The sequence below is a fragment of the Hippocampus guttulatus genome, chromosome 5 (genome assembly GCF_054856545.1).
Source record: "Hippocampus guttulatus isolate MCC_2025c chromosome 5, RoL_Hgut_1.0, whole genome shotgun sequence".
Lineage (NCBI taxonomy): Eukaryota > Metazoa > Chordata > Actinopteri > Syngnathiformes > Syngnathidae > Hippocampus > Hippocampus guttulatus.
In genome coordinates, this window is record NC_141265.1 from 8,268,593 (window position 1) to 8,283,784 (window position 15,192).

General features: G+C 41.0%; 1 protein-coding gene across 1 annotated transcript; it reads left to right on the forward strand.

Annotated features, from left to right (window-relative positions):
• Positions 1-1,699: 1,699 nt before the first annotated feature.
• lrrtm4l2 (leucine rich repeat transmembrane neuronal 4 like 2) lies at positions 1,700-8,666 on the forward strand. Its single transcript, XM_086112441.1, has 2 exons — positions 1,700-1,959; positions 2,293-8,666. Exons 1-2 carry the CDS (start codon positions 1,956-1,958, stop codon positions 3,915-3,917), a joined length of 1,629 nt encoding a protein of 542 aa, XP_085968567.1. The 5' UTR covers positions 1,700-1,955; the 3' UTR covers positions 3,918-8,666.
• Positions 8,667-15,192: the final 6,526 nt, after the last annotated feature.

Genomic DNA, 15,192 nt, shown 5'->3' on the forward strand with positions numbered 1-15,192 from the left:
TTCTAAGGGAAACTTGGAGCTCTACTATGAAATAAGGAATATTAATTCATTTTAATCCAAGTCATGATACTCTGTAATTGATGTGGGTGTTGCAGTCGGTCACAGCGCCACATTTGAGCAACAGGGTGCCCAAATCGTCCCGTCAGAAATATGTGCAGCCCAGGCAAAGCCCCTGCGGAATTGAATTTCAAATGTGTAAATATACTTTTTAATTCATTTCATAAAGTTTAAAAACATTATGAAGTTCGCAAGTTTCATTCCCAATTCAATCCCTGTTTCCATGTTTTTGCTGCACCCACCCACGGACTAATAGACTATGAATACATCATTAATCTCAACTCATATTTATGCATCTACCCCGTGCGTATTTGGGAAAGGATGGGCGAGGTGGGTCTTTTATTTGCGAGTTAGCTTAAAGATTTTGCTTTTGCCCTGCGGTCACTTGTTTTGGGCTGAATTCTTTTGTTGATTGTTCTTTGAACAAATTCGGTTCAAACTGCTTTTAAATCGAACATGCTTGTGCAGTGTATCGTTAGTTTACTGAGGAGAAAAAACGACAACAGCGTCATAAAATAGAAGTGATGAGAATTGATTCTTTTCTCAGACGTCTCCCTTTATTGATTTGAATATCAGGCTCAACCTCAACAGAAAAACATTTTTGCACACAAGGTGTCGCTGTTACAACGCAGTACAAACACAGGTACGGCTTTGTTGCCTGTTGTATATCCCAACTGTAGCTTCAAGCAAAATGAGCCACGTACGGAAAAATAAATATGAGATTAGCACAAATTTACTCTCACTGGCCTGTTAAAATGGATTCCATTCCCTGGCGTCCCAACTCTTCAGGCTTAAAAAAAAATCGGCTATTTATGCATTCTCCTGCCTGAAAGTGCAGCCTGATGGATGTGTGGTCAGCATCACATTTAAGTGAATACAGTTATCAACTAACGCACAAGTATATCATTACTAATTCATAAGTGATCCAGATAATTGGTGGATTAGAGATTGCTTCCATGCAAAGAATTTGCCATTACCAATTTAACACGCACACACACATAATCTCTCTCTCTCTCTCTCTCACACACACACACACACACGCGCACACACACACACACACACACACACATATATATATATATATATATATATATATATATATATATATATATATATATATATATATATATATATATTTTTTCCTTTAAAGAGTAAGATAGTTGTCAAAAAGATGTACGTTGTCACCCGGCACAAAAAGGCACACTAAATTACTGTTTCTCGGTGGATTTCTTTATATTTATGCAGAAATGTTTTTTCATACACATATCTATTGTAATTATGACCATATTGAATTTGGAATAATACTGCGTTAGACGGCGAGTTCCGATTACGCGTTAAGTCGCCGCAGTATACAGGAAAGGGAACTCCTGTCGTTAACCGACGACCGCTTTTATTATGACAAGAATCTCCTGTTATTATATCTAGGAGTACTATATTTTTGTCACAAAACCAGAAAGAAAGCAGTGAAGGGATGCGATTAAAGCATTAATCATATAGGAAAGTGATGAGTGATTTGTTTTTACCGTGTGTGGTGAGAGAGAGCGAAAGTGCGAAAGAGAGAGCGAGAGAGAGAGAGAGAGAGAGAGAGAGAGAGAGTTGGTTCCGTGTCCCTCCATCAGCGCGCCACACGATGATTGCATTGCACATTGAACACTGAACGAGCGGCGACCAACCTCGCACCCGGGGCGAAAGCTTCCCTTTGGGTTTTGCTTTATTTACGACGCCGCATGGAGGATTAAAACTTCCCGCTGCGTTTCTCTTCCTGAGAGCGAAGACACAGGTGGTGGTGCTCAGTGCGTCCCGTATCCCGCACGAGCTGCGTTTTCTCCACATCTGTGGGCAGATTAATATGCTCTTCATCGATTTATTTCACAGCGTCACTCCTTCCCTCAGAAACCATGGGTAAGTACATTTCACATGTATTTTCTATGCTTGCAGTGCTTTCAGTTATTTTTATATGCATGCTGCTCAGTGACATTTTCCTCTACCCAGTATGCCAATCATGCCCGCTATTGGTGTTCCCCATCCGTAAACTACCTCAAAATAGTTAATCTCAGGCCGATATCAATTTTTCATGAAGCGGGTCTGCACATCACACGTTTTCTCACTTCGACATCCAGCGTTTAAAGGATAAAGAAGTTCTTGTCTTTACTTATTTAAATGTCTTTGAGCGCAAATTCTCTAAAAGCAAGGCGCTGTTTTGATTGCCCGTGCCCCACTTTATTCCCCCAACAGGTTCTGTGATGTTGGGCTGGAGGTTTTCATGTGTTCTGGTGCAGGCAGCTGTGTGGCTGCTGCTCAGCAAGGGGGAGAGGATGTGCCCTACGAGTTGTCGCTGCGAAGGCAAACTCGTCTACTGCGAATCGGGCATTTTCCAAGACATTCCGCAGAATATCACCACGGGATGCCAAGGTCTATCTCTGCGCTATAACAACCTGCGGGTGCTGATGCCCTACCAGTTTGCACATCTCAATCAGCTTGTCTGGCTCTACTTGGACCACAATTCCATCAACGCCGTGGATGTTTTAGCCTTCCACGGTGTGAGGAGGCTCAAAGAACTCATCGTCAGCTCCAATAAAATAGCCCACTTGCACAACAACACATTCGGCGCCATTCCAAACCTGCGCAACTTGGATCTATCCTACAACAAGATCCAGTCCCTGCAGCCAGGACATTTGTTCGGCCTGCGCAAGCTCCAGAATCTACACCTTCGATCCAACGGACTGAAGCAGATCGTAGTCCGTACCTTTCTGGAATGCCGCAGCCTGGAGTTTCTGGATTTGGGATACAACCAGCTGCGGAGCCTCAGCCGGACAACCTTTTTGGGACTGTTTCGCCTCAAAGAGCTTCATTTAGAGCACAATCAATTTTCTCGGATTAATTTCTACATTTTCCCACGCCTCGCCAACCTGCAGGCTCTTTATTTGCAATGGAACCGCATACGAGCCGTCAGTCAAGGCGTACCTTGGACCTGGTTTAAATTGCAGAAACTGGATCTTTCGGGGAATGAAATCCAGACGTTAGACCCCTCGGTTTTCCAGTCACTGCCAAATTTACAAACGCTCAATCTGGAATCCAACAAGCTCAGGAGCGTGCCCGCGGAGGCCGTGGCGGCGTGGACTTCAGTCACCAACATCGGCCTTGCCGGGAATGCCTGGGACTGCAGGCCGAGCATCTGCCCGCTCATGGCGTGGCTCAGGACCCTGAGGGATGCCAAAGACATCAGCATGATATGCAGCAGCCCCAAGTCTACGCAGGGAGAGAGAGTTGTGGACGTCGTGGGGAACTATTCCACCTGCGTCAACGTGATGTCCATTGTGAATACGACCACCGCTTCCGTAGTATTCACTTCAAGGCCCTTTGTCAACGCCACATCTCACCGTCTCTTCCGCGGCGTCACGCAGCTGGCTCACAGTGAGTCTCCCGCGAAGACCTCACCGCCTTCAGCCATCTGGCCCAGTACGACAGACAGACAGAGTGTGAAGCCCACAACCGGGAGCTCCTCACCGCCTCCCTCCCCCGACCCTTCAACCGCATCCTTCCCAGAGATACCGTTTGAACATATGGCTTTCCATAAAATCATCGCAGGCACCGTAGCCCTGTTTTTGTCCGTGTCATTGATCCTCCTCGTTATTTATGTCTCATGGAGGCACTACCCCAACACCATGAGGCAACTGCAGCAGCACTCCGTCAAACATAAGCGCAGGAAAAAAGGCCGGAAGCAGGAGCAAGACCTGAACTCTCAGTTGCAAGAGTACTATCTGAGCTACCATTCAAATTCCGAGACAATGGATTCGCTGGTGAATGAGGCAAGGCCGTGCACGTGCACCATTTCAGGATCAATAGAATGCGAAGTGTAGAGTTTCGCTCGTCTTTATGAGACAAGAAGTGACATTTCTGGGCAAGTCTGTCGTCAGATAAATGATTTGATAATAAATGGCTTCATGAAATGTTCCTCTCCACTGCGTTGAAGGAAATGTGCGGAAAGCGAGTGAAATATATCTGTGTGGACAGAGCGGAGCGCGGCGATATTTCTGGAGCTCATTACTGAGACTGACACGGGAGCCGTGGCATGGCAGCGTCATCCTGGTTACCTGTGCGTGACCCAATCGACAAACTGACCACGGGTCGACTCGTTGGCCCTTTCGTTCGTCACACTGTACGTTATGCCATCTGTAAAGCAACGGGGACAGTTTTTTTTTTAACCTGCCTGTTCATATCGTGCTAATTATATAATATGTATAATATGAAGTTGTAGGGGAGAATCGTCATGTATTTGAATATGTACAGTGTGAGCCAAGAGGAGGACTTTATTTCCCTGCTCAATGAGCCACCAAAGGCGATAAATATTGTCAATTTTAATACTTAGCTATTTGACTCTTTGTCCTGCCAGTGCATAAGTTAAAAGTACCAGTGACCCGTCCGTTTGGGAGACCAACCCACACTTGTCTCATCTGCTGTATTGAGGATGCTCATTTAGTCCAAAGTGTTTCTAAGGTGCGTTCCATCTCATCCGTTTGTTTATGAACAAAACTGTATCAGACCTCATTACAGTGTGCAATGCTCTTTTATATATGATATGACTAATGTTTTATTGATTATGCTTCGTCTGTAAAACGTGCTAGCAAATCTGGCTCAAATTAAAGGAAACACTTCTGGTGAAAATGTGAGCTGGTGAAGGAAAGGAAACAGGCTTTGTTTCTGCAGAATTACATATTTCACGGGATGTGAAGGCGCATATAAAATTGATGGCGTATTTTCCCGTTTTCCAACCTCTTTTGCGACTCCTCTCTTGACTTTAATAACACTGACAACAGTATTAACGGAATGTGGGTCATCGGTGTTGAATCCAGCCGCTTTATATAGAAAGCCGTTTATTCCTCCTTTCACAAAAAACTGACACCAAAAATAACAATTAAATAATAACGAAAGACAGATTAGGAAAAAGAGAATTGAGGCATGCCACAGGCGGATTGTGGTTGCCATAGGTCAAGTCTGTTATGCTATTAGGAAGACATTATCTGCCTCCATCTGTCGTCTTCCTCTAACTTGTTTCCACCTCCGTCTTTTAGTCTTTCCTTGAACACTGAAGAAATCCCGGCACAGGGGACGAGTGGGCATGTGTTGAGTCAGGCAGGATCAATTGATGTTCTAGCATGTGAAATGTATTGAAAAAAATAATTTTAAAAAAGAGGTGATTTTGTTTCCCCGGTGAGCCGCAACCTGTACAATTCATCAGTTAACTCCAGATGTTTTCATCCCGGCTGTCATGCATATCATTCCTTGTATATGTTGTTCATTTTGTCGGTGAAGACGGTACAGCAGCATTTCTGACAAGTCCAATTATTTGTTTTGATTGATGGTGCTTTATAAACAACTGATGCTTGCATTTATGATGATGAATTTCTTTCAAAGACCGATGGATACGTTTCCAAATGCAAAAACAAAAGGAAAATAGCAAGAACGGTATAAATGATTTGTTGATCCAAGTTTGACAGATATTGTAATGACTCTCTGATACGTCATGCGATGACTGATGAAAAGCAATTTTCCCATGTTTTTGTGCTGTGTGTAGCTAAGAGAAGAATGCTGATTAGAAAGTTGCGCTCTGCATCTTGCAAACCATTATCGGAGTTATTTGTTTGGGTGAAATATTGCAGCAGTGCACAGTATTGACTGAGCAACAACAAGGTACAAATACAGCCGCACAAATGTGCAAAATCGGGGAGAGGGTGGCGGGAAGTATATATGTTGTCAGCTACCTGAAAATGGAAGAATGTCCTCGAGATGACGGCGGCATCTTACAGTTGACAGCAAAAACAAGCAGCGGATGAGGAAAAACAGAATTGGAAAAATCCTGTCGGCAAACGTCCAGAAATGTGATTGGTTTTCTGTGTGTTCCTCTAACGTCAAACTGTGAGGGGCCAGCGCTCACTTGGCAGGCGTGATATTTAGATTTACATCTGTCACTGCACATTCTTTTTCCAGCTGAACATCCGTGCAACCCTATCCTTGTGTTTGCCAAAGGTTAGAGCCTAATTTAGAAGCTAAAATGAAGACAATATTGGAATGATGACATCCAATTAAAGATGCAGCTTTAAGTTTTGATTGCCATTGCTTAATCTTCTGTTATATGAGGTAGAAAAACAAACAAACCAAGAGCCATTTATAACTTTTAACCAACTTCTTTGCAGTCTTGTACAGGTTACAATCAATATCTTTTCATGGAAATGTGGTACATACTGCACTCGCCCTCCTAAACAATGTTCCCATTCAAAGGAAATTATATTTTCAACTCTGTGAAATCAAATTGTTACATAGCAACATTAAATATGTCCCCGAAATCATCCAACACGTGGAAGAGGACCATACTGGGCAGCTTACATTTGTTTATTAATATGTGAATAAAAATGTAAGATTTTCATCAGGATCTTGTAATACTGGTGCCGAATGTTTTTTCTTTACTTTATATTTTTAAAATATTAAAGCCATCCAATTATGTTTTTGGGGGGGGGGGGGATCACTCCCTTAGAGATAATGGTAATTGAAAAAAAATCTGGGTCAATCTATAGCTATCACTGATTTTTTCAAGATGAGACCATTGATTCTTAATAAAGTGGGACTAAATTACCGCTAGCCCTTTTCTTCACACTCCTTTTGAGGCTGGGTCTGAAGTTTTGATTGGAAATGTATGTTTTGGATCTCTTGTTTATGTTGAGCGCTGCCTGAAATGAATTCATAAATGACTAAATTGTATTTGCAAGTGAGAATAAGGCCATAGTTCATAATTTGTTTTGTTTGTTTTTTACATCTCACCTTGACTATTGTAATGCGTTATATTTTTTCTTCCTCTCTAGTATTGAAAATCTCTAGCGAGGACAAAATGCTGTACAAGACTCTTGAAAAATACGAACACATTTGGTCACATTATCCATGTGCTGGCAACCTTGCACTGGCTCCTAATCCACCCGAGATGTGATTTCAAGTTTTTGCCCCTGACCATAAAGTATCACATAGCCTTCCAATCTTGCTGATTTATGTCCTATTCAGATGACACGAATTTTTGTCATTCCCGACAGTCGCGCTGTGAGACTACCAGAAAAATATCGTTCTGTGTTTTGGACCGCGCAAGTTGTCACACTACAAGTCCATCACAGCCCAATCGTCGCATGTTTCCATCAAGATTTAGCCATCGGCGCCCGTCCATCGGGGAGGCGGGACAAGCAGCTCGAATGTAAGCCAAGGTGGTCAGTTGCTGTATTAAAACTGTTAAAACGGAGAAACTCTTGCTTTGAGGCCGAAGCCTGGAGTCTTTCTTTGTGAAGACAAAGTAAATGGTTTCCTCGGCAGGCAGGTAACATGCTGTAAACACATTATCACCGGCCATGACTCAGACATACGTTGTTGTTGAATTTCACATTTAATTATCCATCCACCCATTTTCAAATCCGCGTATCCACACAAGGGTGTGCTGTAGCCGATCGCAGCTGTCTTTGGGCACTAGGCAGGATGCACCCTGAATTGGCTGCCAGCCAATCGCAGAGCACACTTAGACAAACGACCATTCGCCTTCACAATCACGCCTCGGGACAATTTGGAGTGCCCACTCAAGCTGCTATGCATGTTTTGGGAATTATGGGAGGAAACCGGAGTACCCGGAGAAAACCCACGCAGGCACGGAGAGAGCATCCAAACTCCGCACAGGGAGCCCGGAGCCGGAATCGAATTCTGCACCTCTGCACCGTGAGGCGGACGTGCTAACCAGTCCGCATGTAATTAATGGAAAAAAAATACCAGACCTTGACAGAAGAGTAGTTTTTTTGGACCGATGTTATCCAGCTTCTGCAGAGCTTACCTATGAGCTGATCATTGGAAGAATTAGGTGTGTTGGAGCAGGGAGACAGACATATAAAACATCCAGGACACCGCCCCTCGAGGACCGTAAATGCATGGGGTGCACACACAATGCATTTTTTAAAATGTTCATGAGGTGTCAAGTGTGTCCACTGGAAAGATCACGTTGGAGGAAACATCATGGATTGATTCTGACCAATAAGTCTTTAAAGTTTGCTGGAGAAAACTTTGAACAGCTTTCAACAAGTTTCTCATTTTCTTGTACTGAGTAATGGAAAAAGGACATAATGCATGCACAACGCCACAGCAGGTGAATAAATATGGTGTACTTAATATGGTGTAATTCGGAATATAACATTACTGTACTCGGTACTGCTGACCCCCACGAGGGTCACGCGTGTGCTAGAACCTATGCCAGCTGACGACGGGCAGGTGGGTTAAACCCTGGACTGGCTGCCAGCCAATCGCAGAGGTATTCATTTTCCAACGTGAAATGTTATTGTTGTGCAATGTCCTGTGGTTTTAGGTTGCAGGGGTGTAGAACTCCACTGATTGTGCTGCAAGATAATTAGAGCTGTGCCTAATAATTTGTTTACATGAATTTGTTAAATCAGAGTCCAAAATATTAGACACGGCTCTCAGTATGATGCAGTACGGTTTAACGCCACAAACCAAATGATCGCATTTTCAGTTGAAAATGACCATCATTATCTTTGTAAAAGCAGCACATGTCATACTGCTACCGTTTTGGAAAACATTGCACTATGTAAGTGGTCAGAATGTTCCTGTTTGTTTAATCTGTCCATAAACTAATTAAAAGTGTACAGTATGTCTGCAAAAGGTTATGAGTAGAACTGTTTCTTAATTCTATGCCGGGTCACTGCTTCTATCATTGCTGTTTTTATATTACCATCCACCGGAGGGGATTTCTTCAAGGATGACTGATTCTTAAATTCGACAAAATTAGTTCACAAAGATAGACAAGATGTCCTATTTTCTTCATGGCGGTCGTGGAATTGCAGCCACACTTTTATGAATTCAAATACTCAAATATTTAGCTCCTTCAAGCTACCTGGTCAAAATAATGAGTTGCTGGCCGTGAAATTAAAATGATTAAAGGTGGCTTAAAATAGAGTTACTGAAGTATGAACGTAGATAGTGCCCCTCGTCACTCTTTTGCAAAACAAGACCTCTCGTTTATGCCACCTTTTGTGTTGCCCACGTCACCTGTGAAACTCATTTGCATACTAATGCTTTAATAACATTGTTACAAGTTCCACTTGACCCTCAAAGGAAAACATTTTTCTTCCTTATACTATTAAGCAGAGGCCTTCACCTCGACAGCATATCCAAAGACACTAGTGGAACATCCATGTTGAAGTGCTGTAACATGCAAAGTTCAATAGACGAGTGGCTCGCTCATACAGTCCTGAGGTTCTGAATTTGAATCTTTGCTCCGGCATTTCTGTGTGCACTTTGTATGTTCCCGCCCGCTTGAATGTGTGCCGTCTGGCTTTCTTTCACATTCCAAAAGCATGCACCCCAGGTTAATTAAAGACTGTCCATAGAAAATGGACGCATGGATTTCTTCCATTTTCTGTAGCACTTATCCTTATTAAGGGAGGCGGGCAAGTGTCCCAGCTCACTTTGGGTGAGAGGCGGAGTAAACTCTGGACTGGTCTCCAGCCAATCACAGAGCAATTAGTCAACAATCAGTCACACTCAGTCCAATAGTGAATTTAGAGTCTTTAATGAAAATAATGTTGCATTTCATATGCCCTTCTGTTAATTATTTCTGTTCGTTTTGCCACCACAGAGTGTGCCAGTGATGGCAAAGAGGAGAAATATGATTTTGGATGCCTAATACAAAATTGCTAATAGTCACAGAAGAAAGGCCACTAAAAATTAGGTGCCTTTAATTCTGAAGGCCCATGGTCTTCTTAAGATGTTCTGTAGGTGTTTTCGACTGAAGTCATTTTTGGTCTATTAAATCCTTAATCTATAAATTCCTGGTCACGTTCCAGAATCATGCTAATTATAGACCCGTGCGTAATCCATTGAAAATAACTAGAGCTATGACTACATGCCTACATGTAATACATCTCATCGTTTGGGTAAATGATAGTCTATCTACAATAAATGATACTGCAGCATCTTTGGTTCACTTAGCATCAGGGAATTACTTGTAAGGTGATCACTGTTTAAAGTTTACTCACTGGGAGGCTCGTGCCCCATCACAAAATGTGGTGCGTGCAGCCTGTGTGACATAATAGGAACACATTGCTTTTTTGACAACTGCTACCTCATGATTTCATTTCATTTCCACGTGATTTAGTGTACTTGCCATGATTCTTCCACAGTTCCGCAGCCAACGCCTTGGAAATCAAATGACCACAACAATTAAATGCGCGTGATTTATAAGCCTATATGGCTTTTTATTTTGCTGGCTTCTGTGCAATAAAACACTGCTTTTAATTTGTACCTCTAATAAAATATAGAGGAATTTCTCACAGATGATTCACTGTACAGTTAGGAAAAATATTCACAATATTAAATATTAAACACACAGATACTAAGTGGCACATAGACCGTCTTTTACTTTGCACCTGCTAAAGTGGCCAGATAAAACTGCAAAACATAAAAATAAATGGGGATGAGTGGATCCTGTCTAGATCATCCCTTTTGTTCTTTAGACAGCACACATATTCGACTTTTAAACGACCAACCAACACACACCAAAAACAAAAAAAACTATTGCCTTTCACAGGGGACATTCAGAAGTTTAAAAAAAACCCATTTGATTCATTAGGATTAATTTGGTGAAAGGCAGATGTCACCCCAGACTGGTAGCTAGCCAATCACAAGGTGTACTGTGGACTCCTCACCTTGTCACAATTCCTCCCTCCTCAGCATTTTTCTTGTTCGGTTTTGAGAGAACCCAAACAATATTGCTCCTGGTGGCAGACATTCTGAAAGGTCCTTGCTCGGGGCTTCATTGTTTTCATGTGAATGATGACAGAAGTACAAGAGCTGCAGCACACGAGATAAGATGGTGCAGCCCTAAAAAGACCAGAAGTACCCGTCTCATCTTTATCGCCATACCATAGGGTGTTAAAGACGAGCAAATCAATAACATTTATTGGTGGTGGAGCTGGTAAGTCTCTAATGTTCAAACGTATTTAACAATTTGAAACCTACAGTTGCCTCATGATGACCTTGGCTCAACCTGTGTGTTACAATCTGTCTTGGAATAAAATCATATGTATTGACTTGTCAGGCCAACGCAAAAGAAACGTCCACACGAGAATCAGTGGCATTGCCAAACGAATAACGAATAATTTTCTTTCAATTATAGCGGATATTAATTGGGGGAGTGTTGTGCAAGTGTCCAGCAAAATAAAAGAAAGAGATTTTTTTTTTAATTTCTCCATCATGATATTTAATATGTAATGTTCCACACTTATATCATATAAAATGTATTTAATAAAACAAGTTGTTGAATCACATTATATAAAATATAAAATAATATGTTATATTTCCTGGTTCCTGTTTTCAGAGCAGTTGCAGCAGACCACCTATATAAATTTTGTTGCATTACAATTCCTCACCGATGTTTTTTCTCAGCACAGAGCTATAGACATAAAGTAAGTACATGAGCTGGGCTCGTATACTGCTTCGTCCACTTCATGGAGCTGTTAGTCACACTAGCAGCTTGAATTTCCAGCAGAAGTGCACGGGGCTTATTATGCGCATATTTGGCCATGTTATTATCTATTTACATATTGTAGAGTCACCAAACGTATCGATTGTTTCTCCTTGGTAACGTGGAGGGTGTGGAATTCTTCTTAAATTATATGTCGGATTGTCAAAGTATCTTTTTTTTTTTTCTTTTTTACTGCATTGGATTGTGTCTGACATTGTCTTGAGTTTTTGGGCAGCACACACTCATACACAACATACTCAAGATAACTCAATGTGCTACACATAATTAAAAGTACAACATTTAAAAGCAGTTGCAAACAAAAGAGTTGAAGACATTTAAAAGCCAATAAAATAAATGCAACGCAGGTTACTCAAAGAGTGTACAGTGCAAGAATAATATTTTGGAAGACAAGATTTTAAAAATGCTTTGAAATAATCACAAGTACAGTTTGGTTAAAGTGGGAATAGTTTTAATTTTTTACTTGTATTTTTAAAGAATTTACATTTTCTTGGTGTGTTTTGAATCTTTTTCATTCATTCATATTATTCACACGGATCATAAAGGATGCCATCAAATCAGGGGACGCAACTATTCACAAGAAGAGAGAAAATGTTAAAGGTGATTTGGCGATAGGTGTATTATGTCAGGGGCATATTGTACTCGGGGAAATGTCGACAGTGACATTTTTTGCATCTATTTGTCTAATTTCATTCAGTGCAGTGATCATTTTGAGTCACATCAATTTATATTGATTTACATCATCTGCGATTGGCTGGAGATCATTCCAGTGTGTCAGCTAGGATTAGCTCCAGCTCACCCATGATCCTACTGAGGAAAAGCGGAATCAAAAAGGACAGATGGAGAGATGACTTAAATCAGCGTATTTTGGTTTTGTCCTCTTAATTAGTATACCATGGTGGTGACTCATTAACACGAGGGGTTTCCGTTATTTTTTTCTCTTGAAACTGCTACTCGAATGTCCTTCCATAGCAAGAAGAAGCGACTCATCATTTTTGTAATCCAATACCAAATGACCTTTAATTTAATCAACAATAAAATAAACGGCACGCGCCGAGGCAGCGTTTTCGTCTTGAGTGGAGTAATTAATGTCACAGATATAACATGCTTAATTGGCATCTATTACATTAAACCGCAGGTGGCTGACAGCCTTGGAGTATTGCAGTCACTCCGGTTTTCCCAAATGAATTTGAAGTATTTTCTACTCTATAAACACAATGTAAAAGCTGACAAATACAACGATGGCTTGAGAAGCAAGCTTGTTGTTTTTTCTCAATGAAATGAATGGAAATGCCTTTCATCTGTTCCAGCCTTTTTTGTGATTTGGTTTTTAATGAGGAAAAGTAGCATGTTAAAACATTCTACTCTATAAAGACATACAGTAATGACATAATTACAAATAACGAAACCGTTTTTGTCACAGATCCTCTCTTGCTGTCTCAGGAAGGCAGAATTATGCGTTGTTCTACGCAGTGGATAGAGTATGTGCCTGTGAGTACTGTTATATTATCTGTCCACTTGTGTTGCTCCATGGCTTGTGTTCAGCTATCCATTGCTCAAAGGGCGACTTCGCTGGATGCTAATTGCCTGTGTGCCTACAGTGTATAGTGTTTCACATCGTATGTTCACAAAACACAACATGTAATTATTTTTGTTTTACATGTAATTTGACAGTAACTTTCAGCTGGGAGAGGTAATAAACAGCTTGAAGCCACTTTTTAAAGAATAATTACCGTATTTCCCGCACTATAAGGCACACCTAAAAGCATTCAATTTTCTCAAAAGCCGACTTTATCTTCCCCATTGAGTGGTTTGCCTGTTTCCCTTTTTGTGTTCCAATGCCATGTAGTGGTGATTATTAGCAGGAACCAATTGGACCCTAAAAGGGTTCTGCCCAACACGAATTGACGTGCATTCACCAACACACACTCAAACAGACAATTACACTGCGTGCACCGCGCAGCCATTATGAAACGAAGATAATACCACGAGCATAGTTAACTTCTGACTAAACGAAAGAAGCAAGACTTCTAAAGACATTGAACCCCTTGTGGATGTGAGCCCACGAGGTTTGTGTGCATTTTTTGTTGAGTCATTTGTCTTAACTGTTATCTCTCATTTATTGTTTTGTAATGGCATTTGTATTTAGATGTTTCATATCCATGTTTGTGACCAGTTTTCATTGTTACAGCTGCAGCGGCTGTGAGGGCTCTATATAAATACTGTAAAGCTGTATTGTATTGTATTGTACTCCCTTTAGCGTAGCACCATCTTGCATAGTGTAACCGCAGCCATTTTGTAGCTTCTATGCACCTTTTAAAAGCACTGCGCCCGATATATGAAAACAGTTTTAAAATAGGCCATTCATCGCTTTATAATCCGAAGTGCCTTATGGTGAAGAAAATACGGTACTAGTTATATGCCAAACTACTGCTTTGTTTGAGTAGAATGCTCATATGTCAGTTTTGAAGTCACAAGTCAAAGCAAAAAAAATTAATAAATGATACATTTCTCAATGGCATCATAGCAATGCAACCTGCAACAACAATTTATTTCCATCACTATATCTCACAGCAGGTCATAGAACACTAATTTTATAAGGGTTGGCAACAGGGCCACTATCAAATCACGATAATGCAATGTAAATGATGACCATACAATGTATTAATTGCTGCGTATGAGTGTTCATCAAGTGAGCATTATCAATCTCATCATCCTAGCATCTGATTGAACTGCTTCCTGTCGCATCATTTGACAAATATGCTTTTCTACTCAACACCAATCGCAGATGATGAATGCTAGGCTTATGAATATGGATTTGAATGTATAGCATCATGAAGAATACCCATCTATAACCGTTATCCTTTGTGTGGGCAATGTAAAAATTCCCATGCACATTTGTACTTGTGACAGTGGATGCAAACTGCAGGGAACTTTTATGCTACGTACAGTAGGAACAATGCTAACCTTTGACCATTTGGCACAGAAAATGCCATAGCACTACAGTTCATCACTGTTGCATGTAAAATCCGGTTGAATACGTTCCACAATATGTAAATATGTCTATCATAATGTCATTTTCATATACTCTTGGCCGGATCCTGTAACAGTATGATGATAGCTTGCTAAGTCATGTGTGATGAGAATTGTGGTTGCCCGACTTAATAGACATTTTAAATATTTGATGGGACTCTTTGTCTGTCTGGTTGTTTATTTATGAAAGCATTCATCAACAATCTTACACGCAATATGGTTTCTGTTGGCGTCCGGTTGAGCATGTTTGACACAATATGTCTGCAGCATGTATTAAGTCTGCAGGGCTAGTGAGGATGTGCCCAGAAATGTGGAACATTTGACTTGGTAACGTGCTATTATCAGCACATGACATTGAGGTTGTGCATTTGAACTGTCTAAAAAACACGCATAGTAGAAGAGGACATGCTCATGTGAATTCATGTATTCATTCATCACACGTCACAGGAAAAACAAGCTCCGCTTAGTCAAGTGATTTGTTGACAGCAGAAAAACATTTCCTTGAAACTTTATGCAAAGTAGAATAC